Below are 23400 nucleotides of genomic sequence, written 5' to 3' on the forward strand. Positions count from 1 at the left end.
CTTGTTTCTTCCAAATTGATCATCCAGGTGCCAGTATTGCCCACTGTTGGGTGGGGAAACAATGTATCAGGTAGAAAGTGCTCAGAGAAACACATTTTATTTCAAAAGTACCATTCATAATTTAGTATAACTAAAACTGATTATCAAAATCTTAAAGTATCCTATATTTGCCATTTGTCTAGGCTGGCCAACAAGGAGATACCAGCCGGGTTCTCTGCTCTTTTAACATTGCATTGATGCTGTCTGTAGCTAGGATACATCGATTTGAGGAGCAGGTATGTTTATTCTTCCATCACTTTATTTCATTTAGAATCTCCAAATAGAGTTGGGTGGGAGTTGACTGGCAAGATTGTTTACATTGAATCATCAAGTCATCAGACTCAGTGTATTAGATTAGTGATATGAAGAATATTGTTTATTACTCAAGTGGAGATGATCTTGCTCAGATTTTAACTCTCATGAGTAAATTTTATATAATAATGAATTTTCCAACATGGTAGAGTCATAGAGATGTACAGCATAGAAACAGACCCTTCAGTCCAACTAATCCATGCCGACCAGATATTCTAAATAAATCTAGTCCCACTTGCCAGCATTTGGCCCATATCCCTCTAAACCCTTCCTATTCATATACCCATCCAGATGCCTTTTAAATATTTAAAATCCCTTTAAACGCCGCCTTCACTATCCTATCTACCTGTGACTCCACTTTTGAGGCACTATGAACTGCACTCCGAGGTCTCTTTGTTCTACAACATTGCCAGGACCTTACCATTAAATATATGTCTTGCCCTGATTTGCCTCACTAACTCGCAGAATTCTGCCTCAACAATTTATGCCTTTTACCCCAGTTTCTACTTATTAATCCAAACCCTGGATCATCTAAATTCTGCATGTCTTAGACGTACCTGCAGCTGTGTTCAAGTTAAACCTTCAGCTGGAGTTTGCTCTTCAAGCTGTCTTAAACACTTAAATTACAACCTTTAATTTGATCATTAGTTCCACCTTGCTTAAATTTTTAGCTTTTGGTGTGATGTCCTTTGCCTTCACTGATCATTATGTGAGGTAGTTCTTGTGTCTGAGGGATTTTTGGTAAGTACTTGTTCAATAAGACCAAATAGTGAAGAACAGTTATACAGATGTAAATGCTTCGTTCAGGATTGTAATTTACAGCAGTCTTCCTCAATCTGCTGTTTTTTGTGTGTGAGTCCAAGTGATTTAGTGAGTTAGCATTTGGCTCTTTCCTTCTTGAGATTTAGGTTTGAATCCATCCCTACTTAAATGGGTGATTAAGGCAGTTCACAAGTAATCCATGATGTTTGTGCCTATGATGGGGATATCTGGGAGTGAGTTTATCTGTATTCAGTCCCATAGGGCATATATCTGCACTCATGCCACACATGTTAATATGTTAGGAAACATCAAATTTGGTTGTGTGCTTAGGGTAGAGGTCTGTGATTTCTGGGGGACCAGCTGAATTTGTGAATATGCCCTTGTGCAGTTTTACAAAATTAGAAAAGAACATCTGATAGCAAATTTCTGATAGCAGTATTTCTGCTCACTTATATTAGAACTGCAGTTTCTTGCAGTGCTTTAAAACAAAGTTTTATTTATAATTAAAAATGCTGGAAATACGCCAAATACAAAAGGAGTTCTTCTCTTGCCTGGACATTGATCTTCAAAAGAAAGTTCCCCTGAAATAGTAACCCATCTTTCTTTTAGGTCTGTGTCTTGTCAGAGTTTGTGGTTATTTGTCCCAGCGACCAAATTTAAAGATGTAATAATTGTCATGATCATTGCTTTTATTTTATTGATCTCAGATTATGTTGCCTACATGAATGAAAGAAAGATAGTTGAACGTTAAATTGAAATTTCCAGATCTGAATTCTTTTGATGATTTTGGATTAATTATTGTTTCAGGTGTTCGACTTTCTAAAAACGGCGATTATAAAAAGTTTTAAAGATGGACAGTTTCAGCAAAATTCAAAATTCCTCCAGGATTTGATCCCTGCTCAATGCAATGTGTCTGAAATGATTTTGGAGACCGTGTCAAACAGGTTTATATTTATTTTTTCGACTTAAAGCTTTTGGAAGGCTGCTGACATGAGCCATCATTTTACTTTTAACAGGGGAATTTCAGGTACTGTACTCCTAATCTAATAAGATGTTGTTTTTAAACATTTTTTAAAATCAAAAGTGGTGCATTGAATTACCATACAGAAATGTCTGCCTAACCAGCTGTATTTAATAATGTAAGTGGTAGAACATTTTACTATTCATTTTTTAAAAATTGATAATAGAATGACAAATAATGAACTCTCCATTCTGGTGGCTTTAAATCACTATTTTTAGTTATAATGCAAGTGACTAGGCTGTTAAAGTGTCTAGAAACTCAAAATTTGAATGAGATCTGGAGTATTGCATGCAGTTTTGCAGAATGAACACTTTGAGAAAGGAAGTACTGGCACTAGAGGGGTGCAGAGGACATCCACTAGGTTGGTGCCAGAGTTGAGGGAGTTAGCTTATGACGAGAGACTGAGTAGACTGGGATATTATTCATTAGAATTTAAAAGAATGAAGGGGGATCTCATAGCAACATATAAAATTATTAAGGGTACAGATAAGACAGAATTAGAGAGGATGTTTCCAACAGCGAATGAAGCTAGTATAAGAAGGCATAGCCTCAAAACTTGGGGGAGCAGATTTAGGATTGAATTGAGCAGGAAGTTCTTCACCCAGAGGGTTGTGAATCTATGGAATTCCCTGTCCAGTGAAGTTGTTGAGGCATCCTCAATAAATGATTTTAAAACTAAGATAATATTTTGAACAGTAGAGGAATTAGGGGTTACAGTGAGAGGGCAGGTAAGTGGAGCTGAGGCAATGAAAAGATCAGCCATGATCTTATTGAATGGTGGAGTAGGCTTGTAGAGCCAGATAGCCTACTCCTGCTCCTAGTTCTTATGTTCTTATTAGCTTTTGATTTAAATAAATTACATTCGCTAAATTACATTCCCTTGTTTGCTTTGCAGTGTCTTTGGGTGGGACCATGTTACCCAATCTCTGGTACAGTTGGGATTTATATTCATGGATTCTTTTGGACCAAAGGCTGGTCCATTTGGGAAAGTTGCTGAGACTAACCCAAGTGCAGGAAAAACTCCATCTCAACAGACTTGTAGATTGGGAGCCAAGATTCTTCTTGAAACATTCAAAGTGAGTGTATGAAATATGGTTTATTGTGCTCTGTCTTTTGAAAATATCTTCATGGCGTGAATTACTTTGAGTTTTATTTATATGGTCAAAATAAACACTTTGCACAGAAAGAATCAGAACAACAGGTGATTTCCAAATGGTGGAAAGTTTAAAACATGAAAATGTTGTGAACAGATACCGAAAATAATTAGAAGGACTGATGGATTGTTAGTATTTGTGTCAAGAGGACAAGAAATTATGCTTCAGTTATACAAAATCCTTGTTAACCACACTTGACGGACTGGGGTCGCTCTGGGCATCACACTTTATGAAGCATCTATTAACCTTGGAGAGAGAGTACAGTGTGGATTTATCAGAATAATTTGTGGACTCTCTGAATTAAAGTAACAGGAGGAATTAAGCAAATATTGGTTGTATTTCCTGAAATCTAGAAAGTTAAGGGGCAATTTGATCAAAGCTTTCAAGTTATTCGAACAGATACAGTATATCGAGAAAAATTATTTCTACTTGTTGGTGAACCTGGGACTAAGGGGCATAGTCTAAGAATTAGAGCCAAACTTCAAAAGTTAAATTATGAAACTCTCTTCCACAAATGGCAATTGATGTTAGGTAAATTGTTTAAAACTGGCATTAATAATTTTTGTTAACCAGAAGTCTTAAGGGATTTGGGAAAAGATGGATTTATGCAATGTCCTATCAGCTGTAACCTCATTGAATGGCAGAGGATAAATAACCTCCTATTCCTATGTTCCTCTTATCTAATCTGCTTTTACAATAGTGTTGTTGGTTGAGGGAGAAATGTTTCTGAGGGCATTGGGAGAACATTCTTGTTCTCCAAGTATTGCCACTGAATCTTTAACCTCCACCTGACCAACTTAAATAGGCACAACATTAACACTATAATATCTGATCCTAAGTATGGTGCTTTCTAACATGTTTTACTTTAAGTGCTCTGACTTTACTCATTTCCCACCCTCATTTTGAATACCCCGGTGTTAGGTGCGGGTGATTGAAAGTAGAATTTTTTTTTGTAAAAATATATTCTTCAAAAATTATTCTTGATCCAGGTACATGAGCCAATTAGGAGTGAAATCCTCGAGCAAGTTCTGAACAGGGTGGTGACAAAGAGCACATCACCAATCAATCATTACATAGGCAAGTAGATGTGACATTTAAGCCTCTGAGAATGAAGGGATGACTCTCACAACAGTGGGCTGGAGTGTAAAGCTTGTTGGTCTCAGAAATTTAACTGCAGGTTGCTATCATCGTGCAATGGAATTTTCACATGGGATAGGATTTGACCCTGTCCAAGTTGAATTTTACATTTGCATGTTGGGTATATATTTTCCTTTGAACTCTTCGCAGCATTTGAGAGTACATTGCTAATCTGGGTTTCACTGGCATTCTGCATAATTAATCTGTTAATTCCATAAAGTTATCTCCAACTCAAATTATTTTTAAATTTTGCTTAGGAGGTGGCTGATCTGGATGTACAGATTACTGGATTAGTGGTGTTGGAAGAGCACAGCAGTTCAGGCAGCATCCAACGAGCAGCGAAATCAACGTTTCGGGCAAAAGCCCTTCATCATCGAAGGGCTTTTGCCCGAAACGTTGATTTTGCTGCTCGTTGGATGCTGCCTGAACTGCTGTGCTCTTCCAGCACCACTAATCCAGTATTTGGTTTTCAGCATCTGCAGTCATTGTTTTTACCTGGATGTACAGATTGCCTATTAATAGTTTGTTTTTCCAATCTGGTTGCAATATGGAGACTTCCTTGAACAAATGTAATCTTTATTTTCTTATCTTTTCTCAGACTTGCTATCTGATATTGTAATCTCTGCTCCCCTCATTCTCCTGGACTCTTCCTCCAAGGTGATAGAGGCATTTGACCACTTGTCCTACTTGCCACTTAGCACAGTCCAGGGACTACTAAAGGCAGTGCAGGTAAAATGTTTTGTTCCATCTGTTTTGTCAGCCTTTCTAATACTGTGAAACTGTGAATTGTTTCTATAAAGTCTGTGTAATTTTCTAGTCATGATTTAAAACATGAAGTGAATAGAATTGGCTGAAGACTTGCATCTGTCATGCTGGGGATCACTGGAGGGGACCAAGATGGATCATCCATTTGGCACTTCTGGCTGAAGATTGCTACTTCAGCATTATCCTGAGTATTAGTCTCTTCCATCACTGAGGATGAGGATATATGTGGAGCCTCCTCCAATGAGTAGTTTAATTGTCCATGACATTTCACAATTGGATGTGTCAAGACTGTACAGCCTAAATTTGATCAGTTGGTTGTTGGATTTCTTAGCTCTGCCTATCATTTGCTGTTTATGCTGTTTGGCATGCAAGTAATCCTGTACAGGACCTTAACCAGGTTGACAATTCATTTTTAGGTGTACCTGGTGCTGTTCCTGGCATGCTGTCCTGCACTCTTTTGAACCAGACTTGATCCCTTGGCTTGCTGGCAATGGTTGAGTTGGGGATGTGCCAGGCCATGAGGTTTGTAGATTGTGCTGGAGTGCAATTCTGCTGCTGTTGATGGCCCACGGCCCCTCATAGATGCCCAGTCTTGAGTCTTTAGATTTGTTCAATTAGCATGGTGATAGTGCCACACAACATGATTGAGGGTGTCCTCAATGTGACTTGTTCTTCACAAGGGCTATGCAGTGGTCACTCCTACCAGTACTGGCATGGACAGATGCATCTGTAGCTGGCAGCTTGGTAAGGATGAGGTCAAGTATGTTTTTCCCTCTTGTTGGTTCCCTCACCCTTTGTCCCAAACCCTGTCCTGTGCTATGTCCTTTAGGGTCTGACCAGTTTGATCAGTAGTGCTCCTGCCGAGCTATTCGTGGTGATGGACGCTGAACTCCCCAACCTGGAGTATATTTTGTGCACTTGCCATCCTCAACGCTTCCTCCAAGTGTTGTTCAACATGGAGGAGTACTGATTCATCAGCTGAGGGAGGACAGTACTTGGTAATCACCAGGGGGTTTCCTTGTCCGTGTTTAATCTGAAACCATGATTCATTACAAGGTCGAAAGTCAATTTGACAAATCCCAGGGCAACTCACTCCTGATTGTATACTACTGTGCCTGGTCTGGCCTGCCAGTGGGACAGTACATATCCAGGGATGGTGATGGCAGTATCTGGGACGTTATCTGTAAGGTATGATTCTGTGTGTATCACTACGTCAGTCAGTTGCTGAATCATCGAATCTCTACAGTATGGAAAGAGGCCATTTGGCCCACCAAGTTCACACCACCCTCCAAAGAGCATCCCACCTAGACACACCCCATCCCTGGGACCCTGCATTTCCCATGGCTAATGCACCTTGCCTGTACACATCCCTGGACACTACAGGCAATTTAGCATGGCCAATCCGCCTAACCTGCACATCTTTGGACTGTGGGAGGAAACTGGGGCACCTTTAGTAAACTCATGCAGACGGGGAGAATCTGCAAACTCCACACAGACATTCGTGAGAGGCTGGAATTGAACCTGTGTCCGTGGTGATGTGAGGCAGCAATGCTAAACACTGAGCCACTGTGCTGCCCTGTTGACTTGTTTTGAGATAGTTATTCTAATTTTGCCACAAGCCCAGATGTGAGTAAGTAAGTTAGTAAGTAAAACATCAATAAATCATAAACTGAGCAAGATTAGAGCTCAGGGAAAACCCCAGGGACAATTCTTAATTGGTGAAGATAACTGTTGATGAAATGCTGGAGTTGTGATTGTCATTAAGTACTAGATTGTGGTTTTCTGAGTCTAGGGATGCATGGGCCCAAGACAGGAGAGTGATCAACTAGAACAGAGATTTGATGACCCAGCAGTATTAACATAGCATTAGCATCTGAGGGAGTTGCTGACAAATCTGTGGGATATATCCTGATTGCATTTGCCATTTGATGTGATCTGTGGGTCGTTTGTTCACAGTTTGTTCATGTTTACCACATATTAATTATGGGTGTTAGAAATAAGTTATACATGTATTATAGATGGTATTACTGTTGTAAAGTATATTATTTCTTCAAACCATGGAATCTTGTGTCTTTGTTCTCCTATTAAATACTTTGGATTACACATTTTGCCTCCTTTAAAATTAAAGGTTTGCTGGTCTCTAATCAGATAGATACGTGATTTGTTGGTTTGATCTGGGACCGTGACAAAATACGAAACTCAATCAGTGGGACAGCCTAAATTTGAGCCAAAGATTAATGTGATGTGAAGCCCAACATTATTCAAGTGCTTTAAAATTGCGTTTGCATATTTCCCTGTAGATATTTTAATAAGTTACCATGGTTTTTGTTTTTAAGCCACTGCTGAAAGTCAGTATGTCCATGAAAGATTCGTTAATTCTGGTTCTGAGGAAAGCCATGTTTTCCAGGTGAACTCTCTTAATGATTTTTTATTCTCAATAGAAATATACAAAAGTGTTAGGTTCTATTGCACTTTTTGAAGCTATTTCTTGTTAGTTTAGCAAACTAATGTTGCCTTAATGTAACTTGTTAGGTAGCAACCATTTCAAGGGATTTGAATCACTTTGGGAGGTTACTGTGAGTTAAATGGCAGATTTTTAATAGTCTGGACTTATTTATTTCACACATTTCACCTTTTATTCCCTGCTAAAAGAATTGATCCTTAATCAGAAACAAAAACAGAAATTGCTAGAAAAACTCAGCATCTGTGAAGAAGAATCCAAGTTAACATTTCGGGTCCAGTGACCCTTCCTCACAACTGATCCTTGATCAGATTATTTTATGGATTTCAATAAACATTTGGAAACTCTCCAAGTCATCATTCATTGTGTATAGGTTGACTTTTGAGAGTGTTATTACCAAGCCTGCGGACTGCAGGCCATCACAGCTGAACCCAAATCTGTCCTCGCTTTATTCTTGTAATGGTAAACCTACAGCAATCAGGAGCAGGAACTAAACTGTTACCTCCAACGGAACTCAAGTCAAGTTTTCAAACTGTAAATGACATTAGCAAACAGTTCTTATGACTCTATTAAACACAATGTAATTAACGATCAAGGAGGGAAATGGGGTTGGTCAGATCCAACTGTACTTTTGTATTTGAATGTTAATTGCACTAGTAGTGTGTGAAAATCTTTGGACTGTCTTGATCCTGGTTGCTTGTGGCATTGGCCCAACTCTCTCAGTTAGCTCAAATGCTACAGATTATCATTCAAACCAAAGTGAGGGAGCTTGATCGGAAAGGGTTAGATGCCATACTTCTGCAATAGGCTTGGTATTTTGAAACGGTGGCTGAGTTCAGACCAGGGAAGTTAATTTTGCAACTGCCTTACCTGAACTGGAACTGCTAATATTGGAGAATGTTTTCAGATTCCACTGGGATGGGGCTCCAAAGTAGTTATGCCAGTTGGCGTACTAATTTCCTGACACCATTCCCTGTTTACCACAGTACGTTGCTGTCAGCCATGGTGTATAAGAAAAGGGTTTGGAGATGGTTTTCCTTTCATGCCAGAGCAGGGAACAAATATTAGACTTGAAATGTTAACTCTGTATTTCTCTCTCTATTGATGCTGCCAAACCTGCTGAGTTTCTCAAGCATTTTCTGTGTTTATTTCTGGTTTCCAGCGTCTAAGGTATTTTGCTTCTATACTAGGGCAGTTGAGCAGTCATTTGCCCATTTGAAAAGGAAGCTGTTGGCAATGGGACCATGAGACTATCTAGTTTTTGGCCCAGTGGCAATGAGGAGTAACATGCTGTCGTGGAAGAGTAGAATCTTAGGCATGAGGAGGGCACAGGAGAGGAACAAGGAAGAATTCAAAGGCAATACCCTCCATGTTGAGTTTTCCAAAAATACAGCTACCAGTGCCAAGTGACTGATTCTCCACACAGATCATCACAGACAAGAGCGAACTGGTCATGGAAGTCCTCTAGTTCACAACCTTGCCAGTCACTGTCTGATCAATGTGACCTTAACGCTCATCACTTCTGACTTCTTCGTAGGATTTATTGTGGACCCGGTTAGCACCTTCCAAACATCTGCAAATCACTGCATCATGGCAGCTTATTGATGCTTTATGACTGTGTGGGGATAGGGGGGAAAGTTACACCATTAATCAAGCTAAAATGAAAGTGCAATTGAGAGGGCACAACATTTTTTTAAAAAAGGCTTATTTCACTGGACAAACCACAACACATTTGAAGCTTTGATCTGGCGTATTTACAGTACTGTTCATGTTCATCTATACTTTCTTCTGATTTTATTCAGCCACTTGGACTCCCGAAAGTCAGCAGTGGCTGGCTTTCTGTTGCTGTTGAAGAATTTTAAAGTATTGGGCAGTCTGGCTTCCAGTCAGTGCACGCAAGCTCTCACGGCCAGTCAGGTATCTCACCTGTATTCATTCTTTTCAATTATATCTATTGTAAATTTTGTCAAATTATATATTCCAACCCCTTATTAGGGGGTTAGGTATCTTGTCTTAGTTTTAAATTTGATTTCTTAAAATCTGGTCCAATAGAAGCTGGTTAATATGCTGTTCGTAATGAGCAGCTTTCCTTAAAAGAAAACTTAAACCTGAAAGTGGATCTGTATTTGTGCACAACATGTGAACCCTCAAACACTTTGAGCTAAGGAGTCAGTTGAATTTAAGAATTAGCCTGCCATCTAGTGGAATTATTCCAAACTGTGGCTGTTTTTTTTAGGTTAGATTACTTACAATGTGGAAACAGGCCCTTCAGTCAACAAGTCCACACCGACCTGCCGAAGCGCAACCCACCCAGACCCATTCCCCTACATTTCATCCCTTCACCTAATACTAGGGGCAATTTAGCATGGCCAATTCACCTAACCTGCACATCTTTGTTTGGACTGTGGGAGGAACCTGGAGGAAACCCATGCAGACACGGGGAGAATGTGCAAATTCCATACAGTCAGTTGCCTGAGGCGGGAATTGAACCTGGGTCTCTGGCGCTGTGAGGCAACAGTGTTAACCACTGTGCCACCGTGCCGCCCACTTGGTCAATAGTCTGTAAAGTATTGAGGTCTGCAGGCTAGTTGCCATTGAGGAATGGACTGAGATTATCATTTAGGTTGACTTCATTGTTTTATTAAAATAATTAAGTCTGGGACCAAGTGTGAAGATAATCTGATCTTTTTTAAGTTGGGAGCAATACTAAAATATTATTTTTTTTATGTTGTCATTGTTCAGGTACAAGTGGATGTGCATATGCGTTACAATGCCTCTGCTAATGAAGCGCTTTGTTTGGAGATCTTAGGCAGCCTGAGGCGCTGTCTTAGCCAGCAAGTTGATGTTAGGCTCATGCTCTATGAGGTATTGACGTTAAAAGCTATTCTTGTAGTATGTCAAATTTGATCTCTATAACTACAGTTAGCACTCACTACCAATACTTCTAAAGAGAAGTTTTCTTATTGAGCATCACATTTTCCTCTTCACTTTTTATGTCAGCATAAAAGCTTTGTTAAATTTCAAGTAGCATGGGAAATTGGAACTAACTGATTCAATTCTCACTTTTTTTATGGGACTGTAGTTAAGAGACTGTGATTTCCTATTTCTTTCATCTTTGAAAGGGGACTGATCATCAAAGAAAATTGTGCTCTCTGTGCTGGGTACTTTGTGAACATTACGTTCATCTAGGAGAATTGTTGATAGTTGTTACTGACTATTTCTGTCATTACTTTAATTCTGTCTTTGACCAGGCTAAAAAGTTGATGTTTCATAGTTTGCTTAACTGGTTCCCTCTACTATTTTTAATAGGGCTTGTTTGATGTTCTGCGTCGAAATTCACAGCTGGCACATACCATCTTACAAACACTGCTTTCACAGGTCAGTGTCAGGATGTAGATAAATAATAGTTTTGACAAGATAATGCATTGGACAAATTAGTTGGTTAAATTTTTAAAAGATATGTTTCTCTTCAAGAGATGTAGTCCATATAGACCACTGTACATGTGCTGAAATTTTAAAAGAACTTGCCAGGTATCCCTACTCCTTGATCTTTCACCATAAGTACTGCATATTGTTCTTTTTCACATATTATATATTGAACATATATCAATTCCTTTTTCAAAGTAAATACTGATGTCATATGCACTCTCCTTTTGAGATGATGCATTCAAAATCATTATAATGCACCACATTAAAAAATAACTCTCATTACCCTTGTTATAGCTTTAACACTGATCTTAAATGTGAATTTTCTGGTTATCAGCTCTTCTACTGGTGAAAACAGTTTTTCATTTACGTGTACTTTTCCTGCTGATGGACTGAATGGCCTCATTCGGTGACTCTCTAACACTGTTCATTCATTCTCAGCCTTCCTTATTTCCAACTTCTTTTGTCTCTCTGTGAAACCCTTCATCCTTGATGTCACTGATAAATCCCTTGATTGTCCTTTTTAAGGCCTGGGCATTCTTTTGAGAATGTGTGATGCCCAGTACAGTTCTCCAGCTGAGGCATAATCACTGATATATAAATGTTAAGCATCCTTGTTTCTGCAGGCTCTGCCAGAATTTATAGAAGCAAAGGCATAGCAAGCTGCTACACTGCTTTGTCCATTTTCTCTACCACTTTTCAAGGTATAAATCTGAAGCACCCCTTTAATGTTGCTTAATTTCAAGAATTAAATTGGCTTCCTCCTCTTCCTCCTAATATCCCAGTAATATTTGGTTAGTATCTTTCTTAGGGCACATTACTCTGGGGATGTGCAATTAAAAACAAAGTCCATGTTGGGACATAATAGTGTGCGCTGGTGTCAATTATAACTAGACCACTTATAAATGAAAGAAAGCAATGCTGGGAATTGGAGAAGTTTCCAGATCAGGTGCACAATATTAAGGTGCAGCTGGGCTGGATGCAGAGTAGAAATCCTCCTACACTTTCATTAAATACTCCCAGCTCAGATGAAACATGGATGAGATGTGTGTGACAGCTCTCATTATAGATTGTTCCAACATCCAAAAATGCCTATTGTTGCACTAATGGTATTTAATTCTCCATTTCTCACACCAACCACAGGTCTCTCCAGTTACAGTTTCAAATTGTAGGCACTCTAGCACATTTGAAAATGTTCCATATTCAATTGCATACAATGCTGCCTTTGCATTCAACCGTTATCTTGATTACTAAATGATAGGGTAACATGACATCAATCATTACCTAAAAACTAACATGTACTGCTATAACATTTCTGATCGTTCCTCAGCTAAAACGATTTTATGAAGTGGAGGAGGACCTACTACCACCTCTCAAGCTGGAAGGATGTATTACTACTCAGGGAAGCCAGATCTATCTCCAGGAGCCCCTGGTAATCAAATCATTTAGGATTAAACTTAAGAATTTATGTATTTTACTGATGCATTGAGAAATGGCTTTGTTGGACTGTGAAGATTTGCGTGATTTTGTACCCTAAGGTTGAGTAAAATGCTAATCTGATGCATGAGCTAAGTTAACCTCTGTGTAGGATGAGCCATATATATCTGGAAGGTCCCAAGATCTGCTCTCAGTCCAAGTCTGCTGGCCTCAGTTGAAAGTGGTAAGGTTGCTACAGCTGACCTCTGTTTTCCTGAAGTAGAGAAAAGAGGAATTTAACAGGATATTTGCTCCTGATCCAGTGACTCACCACCATTCATCCCCAGTTGTAAAAGGCATGTGGAGATGCCTGTTGAAGGCAACACATGGCTGAGCCCATTGCTAAGTAACCTGGGTTCAATCATTTTCTGCTGGCTGTCAAATCTTACATGTGAAAATTGAACCATTGGTTGCTTGTTTAATGAGACAGCACCTAAGGCATTATATTTATATCCAACCAAGAAACTTGATGACAGGTACAGAAAGAAAAAGAAACAAGTGAGTGTACTCATTTAAGTATGTACTGTAGGAAAGTGTCTTGTACAGTAGTCACGATTTTTCACGTTTGTAGGGTCAGTTGGCAGGACTGTAATTCAAGAGGTATGTGCTTTGTGTTTCGACATTAATTTAGGCTGGCTTCCCTCATGCTTTAATGAGAGAGTATTACATTATCACTCTTGGTTATGTAGCAAATTGAAGCATTTTCTGCTTGTTCCAGCTGGCAGGGCTTTGACAAAGGGTCAGTTAGACTCGAAATGTCAGCTCTTTTCTGTCCTTACAGATGCTGCTAGACCTTCTGAAATTTTCCAGCATTTTCTCTTTTGGTTTCAGATTCCAGCATCTGCAGTAATTTGCTTTTATCCAATGGTGTGTCGAACTGCCAAACTTGAAAGAGCAGGAGAAAGTGAGGACTGCAGATGCTGGATATCAGAGTCAAAAAGTGTGGCCCTGGAAAAGCACAGGCAGCATCTGAGAAGCAGGAGAGTCGACGTTTCCAGTATAAGCTCTTCATCAGGAATGTGGGGCTGGAAAAGCACAGCTGGTCAGGCAGCATCCAAGGAGCATTCCTGATGAAGAGGTTATGCTCGTAATGTCGACTCTCCTGCTCCTCAGGTGCTGCCTGACCCGCTGTGCTTTTCCAGCCCCACATTCCTGATGAAGAGCTTATACTGGAAAGGTCGACTCTCCTGCTCCTCAGATGCTGCCTGACAGACTTGAAAGAGTAGACAGTGCCACTGGGGTGGAGGATTGGGGGTTGGGTATTGTGGGATGGATATAGTGACAGAGAATGTAACAACTAAAGCTAAAAGAAAGGGGTAAAATGGGAGTTAAGTTCATAATTTGAAGGTGTTGAGCTCAACATTAAGTCCAGAAGACTGTAAAGTGCCTAGCCTGGAGATGAGATGTTGTTCTTCCAGTTTGCTCTGGGATTCACTGGAACACTGCAGCATGCTGAGGACGGGCATGCGAGCAAGACACAGTTAAAATGACTGACTACAGGAAGGTTGGGGTCTTGTTTGCGCACAGACTTGACTTGTGCTTTGTAGATGCTGAACAGTCTCTGGAGAGTCAGGGGGTGAGTTACTCGCTGCAGGATTCTTAGCCTCTGACCTACTCTTGTGGCCAAAGTATTTATATACCTAATCGAGTTCAGTTTCTTGTCAATGGTAACCCCGTTGTTGATCTTGCTTAGGTTGAAGTTTAACATCCCATTGAAGTTTGAAAACGAATCGAATGTCCTTTGTTATTTCTTCCTCAAAGAGTACTATTGAAGAGATTAGTTGATTAACATTTAAATGCAGTCCTTGAAACTTTGCTACCAGCAAATGAGCTTTAATGTTTGTCTGAAAAACAGTCGCTGCTTTTCACATTAAGATGACGGCAGAGTATGACTCTCCAACTGGAGCTCCCCTGATCGCCAGTTCCTTTTCTCATTTTTTCCGTCGAGCTGCAGTATTTCTTCTGACTCTGCCCCAATTTTAATTTCTTAAGTTCGGCAGCTGGAGGACATGGAGAATGGAGTCTGAGTCCAGCTTGGCGCGGGAGATGAGTCGCAGGTCAAAGGTGGATCACAGTGATCGTGGGCTGGATCATGGGCCAGAGGCAGAGCACAGTGATCGTGGGCTGGATCATGGGCCAGAGGCAGAGCACAGTGATCGTGGGCTGAGTCCCGGTAGTGAGTAGCAGGCCAGACGCAGAGCACTGTGATCGCGGGCTGAGTCCTGGAAGTGAGTCGCAGGCCAGAGGCGCGGAGCACAGTGATCGTGGGCTGAGTCACGGGCCAAAGGCAGAGCACAGTGATCGTGGGCTGAGTCCCGGTAGTGAGTAGCAGGCCAGACGCAGAGCACTGTGATCGCGGGCTGAGTCCTGGAAGTGAGTAGCAGGCCAGACGCAGAGCACTGTGATCGCGGGCTGAGTCCTGGAAGTGAGTCGCAGGCCAGAGGCACGGAGCACAGTGATCGCGAGCTGAGTCCCGGAAGCAAGTTGTGGTCTAGAGCCTGAAACAGGTGCAGAGCGAGCGTGGGCTGGCCAGGGGAGTGAGTCATGGAGGACAGTGCATAGAGACAACAAGGCCTCATATTCTGAAAACTAGCAGGTATGGAGTGAAAGGAGGACTGAAAACTAACAGGTATGGAGTGAAAGGAGGACTGAAAACTAGCAGGCATGGAGTGAAAGGAGGACTGAAAACTAACAGGTATGGAGTGAAAGGAGGACTATAACTTGAGTACTTTAAAGACACTTTTTATTATCATTCTGGACTTTTTAAACTCTGTATTCTCATGCTAGCCTTTTTTATCTATTGCAATTCAGTAACAACACTGAAAGACCCTGTATTTAAGATGGCGCAAAGAGGCGACATATCAAACTTTTCACTGCACACATTTGAGTGCAGGTGACAATAAAAGTTATTCTATTCTAAATGAAATGAAGAAGGGTCACTAGACCTGAAATGTAACTTTTGTCCATAAATGCTGCCAGGCCTGCTGAGTTTCTCCATCGATTTTTGTATTATAACTTTTCATTAGTTCTCTTTTAAGCATATAATTGGTATTTTCCTGAAAAATGTGACGTGGAGTTTTTAAATTAAATTCAAATGTATTTTTTAAAGATTTGGTTCATTTCCTGTCACCCAGTAGTTAACCAATTCTTATATTTTCCTTTTGGGAAAAGGCGCATCTTCTGTCTTGTATCCAGAATTGCTTGGCCTGGTATAAACAGTCCTTATCACACCGTCGCCGTGACAATGATATTGATGATGATGATGATGATGAAGATAGTTTTCAACATGACTTGGAGGAACAACTGGATTCAATCACACGAAGAATGATTAAGAGTGAACTGGAAGACTTTGAACTGGTAACGTTTACAAGTTTTAGTGCACTGCGTTCACATTTCATTTGGTTCCTCTTCATTACCTTGAATATTTGTAACAGTTATTTGGGCTGAATTTCTTGCTTGAAATGTGCAGTTAGATTATGTAGAATATCATTAACTTCCCATTTCACCCTATTTTAAATCAGTTTCTGTTGAACCTGTGTTTGATCAGATATCTTGATGGACCATCAAATTGTAGCAATTATGAGATGCATTTTATAATCTGGATCAACGTTTTCCAATTGTTCGAAGTCTAGATTTGTGAATGTACAATCTAATTCAGAGTGAAGCAAAACAAAAATGAACCTTGAAGTTAGTTGATTTACACAGGTTTGTTATGCATTGATGTGCCAGTGGATCAATTGAGGGAACCCCTATTATACTTTCTACATACATTTATTCATAAGTTCACAAGATATAGGATCATTTGGCCATTGAGTCTGCTCCGCCATTCAATTATGGCTGATATGCTACTCTAGATGAAGGGCTTTTGCCCGAAATGTCAATTTTCCTGCTCCTCGGATGCTGTCTGACCTGCTGTAGTTTTCCAGCACTACTCTAATCTTGACTCTAATCTCCAGCGCCTGCAATCCTCACTTTCGCCAGATGTGCTCCTCACCCCCATTTTCTTGCCTTCTCTCCATATCCCTTCAACCCATTACCAATTAAAACTCTGTCTAACTCCTCCTTGAATTTACTCACAGTTCCAGCATCCACCGCACTCTGGAGTAATGAATTCCAGAGAATCAAAACTCTTTGGGAGAAGTAGTTCCTCCTCAACTCTATTTTAGATTTGCTGCCCCTTATCCTAAGACTATCACCTAGAATGACCCACAAAAGGAAGCAGCAGCTTCACATCTTTTTATCATCTTGAATACTTCAATTTGATCTCCCTTCATTCTTCTTTATTTAATAAAGCTCCTTTTTCAAACAAAAATTCAGTTTCCAAAGCAAACATTATTTGACCCATTTACATTTATCCATACAGATAAATATTATCTGGTAAATTTCCAGTTCATGCTGTGACTTCTGATGAGCAGCCGATCAATGCTACCTATATATAAATCTGAACAGGAGTAGACAACTCAATCATTAACCCTGACAACTGCCTTTTTAATGCCAATTCTCTCTCATTTTATGTCCCTTACTTCCCAGATGTATATTGCAAAATATATACTTTATGTCATAAATACCTATGAATTATCAACTTCTATTTTAAGCACTTCATTAAAGTTTTGTCTACAAAGTACAGTGCAGTAAGGCTCCAGAATTCACTTCTGGTGCAGTTCAAATTTTAAGGTTGTTCTGGATTCCCAAAGTAGAGAAGAGTTGTTTCCTATGTGCACTGTCGGTTCAACTTAATATTTTAATTATTTTGATCAAACACTGGTTAACCTCGTCACCTCCAGGAAATATTATCTGTATTTATTCAGTCTCCCAATATAACTCAGTCCCTAATTTCCTGTTAAAATATCAAAAAAATCAATACTGCCCTTTCTTCAAGGTCTGAATCTTTCTGTGCCAAGACATCCAAAACTGAACACGTTTTCAATTTGAGATCTTGTCTGTCATTCCAGTAGCAATGCCTCTTCAAAGTCTGTACCTCCCATTAGCCTTTGATTGTTTCAATTCAATGACAGTACAAGCTTGCTTTTGATGCAAGGAATTCTGCAGTGAGGAACTCCACGCCCGACTCCCCAAAGCCTGTCCACCCTCTACAAGGTACAAATCAGGTGTGTGATGGAATACTGACCACTTGTTTGTCCTGACGGCAGTCCTAACAGCACTTGAGAAGTAGAACATTACCCAAGGCAAAGCAGGTACTTGACATCATCCAACACCTTAAACATTCACTCCCTCAATCAATAATGCATAGAAACAGCAGTGTGTACCATCTATAAGTTGCATTGCAACAACCTTCCATGGTTCATTCAACTTCACCTTCCAAACCCATGGTGTCTACCACTTAGAAGGATAAGGGCAGCAGCTATAAAGGAACAACACCAGCTGCAAGTTCCTATTCAAGCCACACATCATCCTGACTTAGAACTATATCTCCTTGCCTTCTCTGTGACAGTGTTAAAGTCCTGAAACTCCTTTCCTTACCACTCTACCACTCTCCTCCTCTTCTTCTTCCCACCCCACCACTATGCTTTGTCACGTTGATGCAGCTGACATTTATGTATATTCATTTCTAATTTCTCTTCTACTTCTTGTTCCTGAGCTTTTTTCATCTGCAACCTTAGATATGCATGATTTTGTTATTAAATCTTGGTCACATGTAGAGATAGGGACTACCATTGTCACTCCATCCAATCTGAGAATGCCTATTCCATTTCATAATCTCCTATTTCCAAACCAATTTTCTAATAATTTTTGGAGAATGCTTCCAGTTCTATATGTTTTAATTTTGCCTGTAATTTCTTGTGCAAAATATCAACAAATGTTTTTTATTTTCCCATTTTTAGGATAAATCAGCAGATTTTTCACTAATGTCCAATGTTGGCATTAAAAATAACATCTATGCTGCCCTGGTATTGGGAGTCTATGAAGTTTTGATGGAGCATAATTTCATAACTAGCAACTACAGGTACTGTACTTAAATACTCTCCTGTATTTCTGAAAAGTATAATATAGTGCTACCATACAGTTAATTAGTTTGAAATATAGAAGCTGTAGACAAAGGTGACAGATGTTTTGCAAATTTTAGAATCCCTTGAATAACCAATTGATGTACATCACCTTTGGTACATCACTCCGGGAGAAAAAACCTGAACTAGTGGAGTGGAGGGAGTGAGTGAGCAATGGCTTACCATTTCTCCCAAAGGTAACACTAAGAATGCAATACTGCCTGAGCAGTGCAATGAAATTTCAACCTAAGTTGATTTGTCAAGTCCTGAAATGGAACTTCAGATGGCACAGAGTTTTGCATCTAGAGAGGAGGGATTGAGAAGTACGGTGAGTTCTATGAAAGGGACTGCTTTATATTGGGCCTAATGATCTTTTTCTGTTCCTAAGATTGTTTTGGGTCCTATGCATGAACATTTGTGTTCGGTTTGCTTTCTGCAAAATAAGGATGAAGGTCTTAAGATTATTTGATAAGTTGAGAAATTTTGTGAAGCATGAATACAAATGTGTCATTTTATAAATTTTGACCAGATTATATAGCAATTAAACGGTAAAAGTACACATTACAGAATTTTTTTGTATGTTTTGTACAATGTACAAGTGTTTAAGTCTGTATTTGCAGAGAAAAAAGTGACAACATTTAAGGAGATTTAGCATAACATGTCCGCTCTAGCCAAAAAGATCTGACTTCCCAGCTCTTAGTTTGTAGTCGGTAGGTTGCAACACTCAGATGCATATCAGAATAATTTTCAAAATGCATTTATGCTTTCTGCCACTACCACCCTTCCAGACAGAGTTCCAGACCCTCACTAGGCTGTGGATAATTTTTTTTTATTTCTCCTTTAATTCTCCCTCAAATAACTTAACATATGGCCCAGTCATTCACCTTTCTGCAATCCACTCATTCTAGGTTCTTCATTATTTTATACACCTAATTTAAATCTCTCTTCTGCTCTCTGTGTTCAAAAAAAAAGTCCCAACATGTTCAATCTTGCCTCATAACTAAGATTATTCATTGCTGGCCTAATCTTTGTAAATCTCCTCTGTTCCCACTTTAGAATAATCACACCCTTCTTGTAATGCACTGCTCAGAATTGTCAGCAATACTCTAGTTGTGGCCTAACTAACGATTTATACTTTTCTAACATAACACACCATGCTTCTATATTCTGTGAAATACTTTGATAGTAGATTGTTCCTTAATCCTACAAATCAGCATGTAGCTTTCTGTTGTTTGGTCTTTTAAATAATTTGTGTATCATCAGAATGTTCTGAAAGTCTCCATTAGTAAATATTATCTATGACATGATACTGAGCTGTTTAGAGTAGAAAGGTACCAGATTTGTTTATTGGTCTGTTTTTAATGAGTCTGCCGCTCAGAATTGGTGGTGATGGGCCCCAACATCTGCAAGCTAAGGATGGGGAAACTGTTTATGGTTTACACAATTCATTGATATCTTATAAGTGAGAGTAAAGTTAAGCTTAGCTATGGTAGTCAGAAAGGGGTTGGGTCAAAGTTGTGAAACTCCTCCACCTAAAAACACTGTTTGATGCATAAAACACAAGGACGGCAGAAGTTCAAGTGGGCAACAAATGCTGGTATTGCCAGAGATGCTTACATGCCACCAATTAATTTTCCAAAAGCCTGCTGATGCCTCAATTTGGCCAGACAATGGCTCAGTGGTTAGCACTGCTGCCTCACAGCACCAGGGACCCAGGTTCAATTCCAGCCTCTGGTGGCTGTCTGTGTGGACTTTGCATGTTCTCTCTGTGTCTGCGTGGATTTCCTCCCGCAGTCCAAAGATGTGCAGGTTAGGTGGATTGGTCATACTAAATTGCCCAGTGTACAGGTTAGGTGGATTAGTCATGGGAAATGCAGGGTTATAGAAATAAGGTAGGGGCACTGAGCCTGGGTGGGAAGCTCATTGGAGAGTTGATGTGGAATTGTTGGGCTGAATGGCCTGCTTCCACATAATAAAAACAAGGACTGCAGATGCTGGAAACCAGAGTCTAGATTAGAGTGGTGCTGGAAAAGCACAGCAGGTCAGGCAGCATTCAAGGAGAAGGAAAATCGACGTTTCGGGCAAAAGCCCTTCCTCAGGAATAGAGGCAGGGTGCCTGCAAAGTGGAGAGATAAATGAGAGCTCTCCACTCTGCAGGCACCCTGCCTCTATTCCTGATGAAGAGCTTTTGTCCAAAACGTTGATTTTTCCTTCTCCTCAGATGCTGCCTGACTTTAGATTAGATTACTTACAGTGTGGAAACAGGCCCTTCGGCCCAACAAGTCCACACCGCCCCGCCGAAGCGCAACCCACCCATACCCCTACATCTACCCCTTACCTAACACTACGGGCAATTTAGCATGGCCAATTCACCTAACCTGCACATCTTTGGACTGTGGGAGGAAACCGGAGCACCCGGAGGAAACCCACGCAGACACGGGGAGAATGTGCAAACTCCACACAGTCAGTCGCCTGAGGCAGGAATTGAACCCAGGTCTCTGGCGCTGTGAGGCAGCAGTGCTAACCACTGTGCCACCGTGACTTGCTGTGCTTTTCTAGCACCACTCTGATCTAGACTTTGCTTCCACATGGTAGATATTCCCTTGGGGAGCAGCACGGTGGCTGAGTGGTTAGCACTGCTGCCTCACAGCGCCAGGGACCCAGGTTCAATTCCTGCCTCTGACGACTGTCTGTGTGGAGCTTGCATATTCTCCAGGTGTTTCCTCCCGGTGCTCCGGTTTCCTCCCACAGTTCAAAGATGTGCAAGTTAGGTGAATTGGCCATGCTAAGTTGCCCATAATGTTAGGTACATTAGTCAGGGATAAATGTAGGCCGGTGGAGTCTGGGTGGGTTGCTCTTCAGAGAGTCAGTGTAGACTTGATTGGCCTTACTGAAGTCCAGATAGATCACATCCACTGCTCTGTCCTCATCAATCGTCTTTGTTACTTCTTCAAAAAACTCAATCATGTTTGTGAGACGTGATTTCCCACGCACAAAGCCATGTTAACTATCCCTAATCGGTCCTTGCCGTTCCAAATACAGGATTCCCTCCAAGAACTTGCCCACCACCGATGTTCAGCTCACTGGTCTATAATTCCTTGGCTTGTCCTTACCGCCCTTAAACAGTGGCACCACATTAGCCAACCTCCAGTCTTCCGGCACCTCACCTGTTACGATCAATGATATAAATATCTCAGCAAGGGGCCCGACAGTCACTTCCCCAGCTTCCCACAGAGTTCTAGGGTACACCTAATCAGGTCCTAGGGATTTATCCACTTTTCTACATTTCAAGACATCCAGCACGTCCTCGTCTGAAATATGGGCATTTTTCAAGATGTCACCATATATTTCCCTACATTCTATATCTTTTGTATCCTTTTCCACAGAAAACACTGATGCAAAATACTCGTTTAGTATCTCCCCCATCTCCTGCAGCTCTACATAAAGGCCACCTTGCTGATCTTACGGGTGCCACAGTGGCTCAGCGGTTAGCACTGCTGCCTCACAGCGCCAGGGACAATTCCCGCCTTGGGTGACTGTGGAGTTTGCACCTTCTCCGCGTGTCTGCATGGGTTTCCCCCGGGTGCTCCGGTTTCCTCCCACAATCCAAAGATGTACAGGTCAGGTGAATTGGCCATGCTAAATTGCCCATTGTGTTAGGTGCATCATTCAGGGGGAATGAGTCTGGGTGGGTTACCCTTCAGATGGTCGGTGTGGACCGAAGGGCATGTCTCCATACTGTAAGAAATCTAATCTTTGAGGGGCCCTATTTTCTACTTCGGGAAAGGATTACAGGAAAATGGAATTGAGATCCTCCTTATTAAAATGTGGCATTATGATTCTGCAGTATGGTAGTTGGTTGATTTCTCTCTGTTTATCTTATACACTAGCTCAGGCAATTCTACAGTTGTACCCTTTAACAATTGATTCATATCTGTTTACACCAACTATACTTTACAGTAAAATTGCAGAGGAGCAAACTTTTAGCATGTCTGACAAGGAAGAATATTTCTTCTTTCTGTGTTGTCTGAGTAAACATTTAAAGCTTTATTGTCTCCCAAACCTCTTGTATAATCCCTTCTTGGGTATTTTAAATTGTTTAACTCGTAAATTATGTTTAATATGGGAAAAGATTGAAATTATTTCCATCCTTTTGTAGCCTGAATCAATTTGAAAACATCATAAGCCTTTTCAACCGTTACCACAAGCTTTCAGATCTATTGAAAGAGAAATCTGGGAAAGGCAAGTCACCCTCATCAAATAAAACTGCCAGGAGTCTTCTCAGCTTCAGTTTTGTCTCCTGCTTACTGACTGCACTTTTCAGGTATTAAAGACTTGCCTGCTGATTTGAACCCTACCATTAGAAGTATCTTGGTGTGCTTCACAAATGTAGCTTTTTAAAATTTATTCATGGCATTTGGTTGTGATTGGCAAGATCAACATTTATTGCACATACTAATTGGTCAGGCAGCAGTTAAGAGCCCACTACGCTGTTGTGGGTCTGGTGTCACATGTAAGTCAAACCAGGTAAGGCAAGCAAAGTTCCTTCCCTAAAAGACATTAAGGAACCAGCTGAGTTTTATTTATGACAGTCGAAGTGGTCGCCTTTAGGAGCTTTTTTATATCCCAAGTTTTTAATTGAATTCAAGTTTTACTATTTGCCGTGGTGGCATTTCCACCCATGTCCTCGGAATAATAGTCTGGCATTCTGGATTATGGTCCAGTGCTATCATCACCGTATCACAGCCTCCCCAAATTTTTTAAGTGAATTGTCTGTTACGTAGTTTAACAGGTAAGACTACCAGAAAATACACAAATTTCATGGTTTTTTTTAGAAGTAGC

General features: G+C 40.5%; 1 protein-coding gene across 4 annotated transcripts in view; it reads left to right on the plus strand.

Annotated features, from left to right (window-relative positions):
- The window catches only part of fanci (FA complementation group I), a 66244-nt gene that overhangs the window by 10247 nt on the left and 32597 nt on the right, over nucleotides 1-23400 (plus strand). For all 4 annotated transcript variants that reach the window (XM_072565156.1, XM_072565155.1, XM_072565158.1 and 1 more), the window contains 13 exons: nucleotides 183-275; nucleotides 1921-2057; nucleotides 3030-3210; nucleotides 4278-4365; nucleotides 5024-5154; nucleotides 7527-7597; nucleotides 9454-9568; nucleotides 10394-10516; nucleotides 10961-11029; nucleotides 12408-12509; nucleotides 15725-15910; nucleotides 18397-18518; nucleotides 22718-22882. In XM_072565156.1, the coding sequence (XP_072421257.1) occupies nucleotides 183-275; nucleotides 1921-2057; nucleotides 3030-3210; nucleotides 4278-4365; nucleotides 5024-5154; nucleotides 7527-7597; nucleotides 9454-9568; nucleotides 10394-10516; nucleotides 10961-11029; nucleotides 12408-12509; nucleotides 15725-15910; nucleotides 18397-18518; nucleotides 22718-22882 (1583 nt within the window). The remainder of the gene's footprint in view (nucleotides 1-182; nucleotides 276-1920; nucleotides 2058-3029; nucleotides 3211-4277; nucleotides 4366-5023; nucleotides 5155-7526; nucleotides 7598-9453; nucleotides 9569-10393; nucleotides 10517-10960; nucleotides 11030-12407; nucleotides 12510-15724; nucleotides 15911-18396; nucleotides 18519-22717; nucleotides 22883-23400) is intronic.

Source organism: Chiloscyllium punctatum, chromosome 48 (assembly GCF_047496795.1).
Source record: "Chiloscyllium punctatum isolate Juve2018m chromosome 48, sChiPun1.3, whole genome shotgun sequence".
Taxonomy (NCBI): Eukaryota; Metazoa; Chordata; class Chondrichthyes; order Orectolobiformes; family Hemiscylliidae; genus Chiloscyllium; species Chiloscyllium punctatum.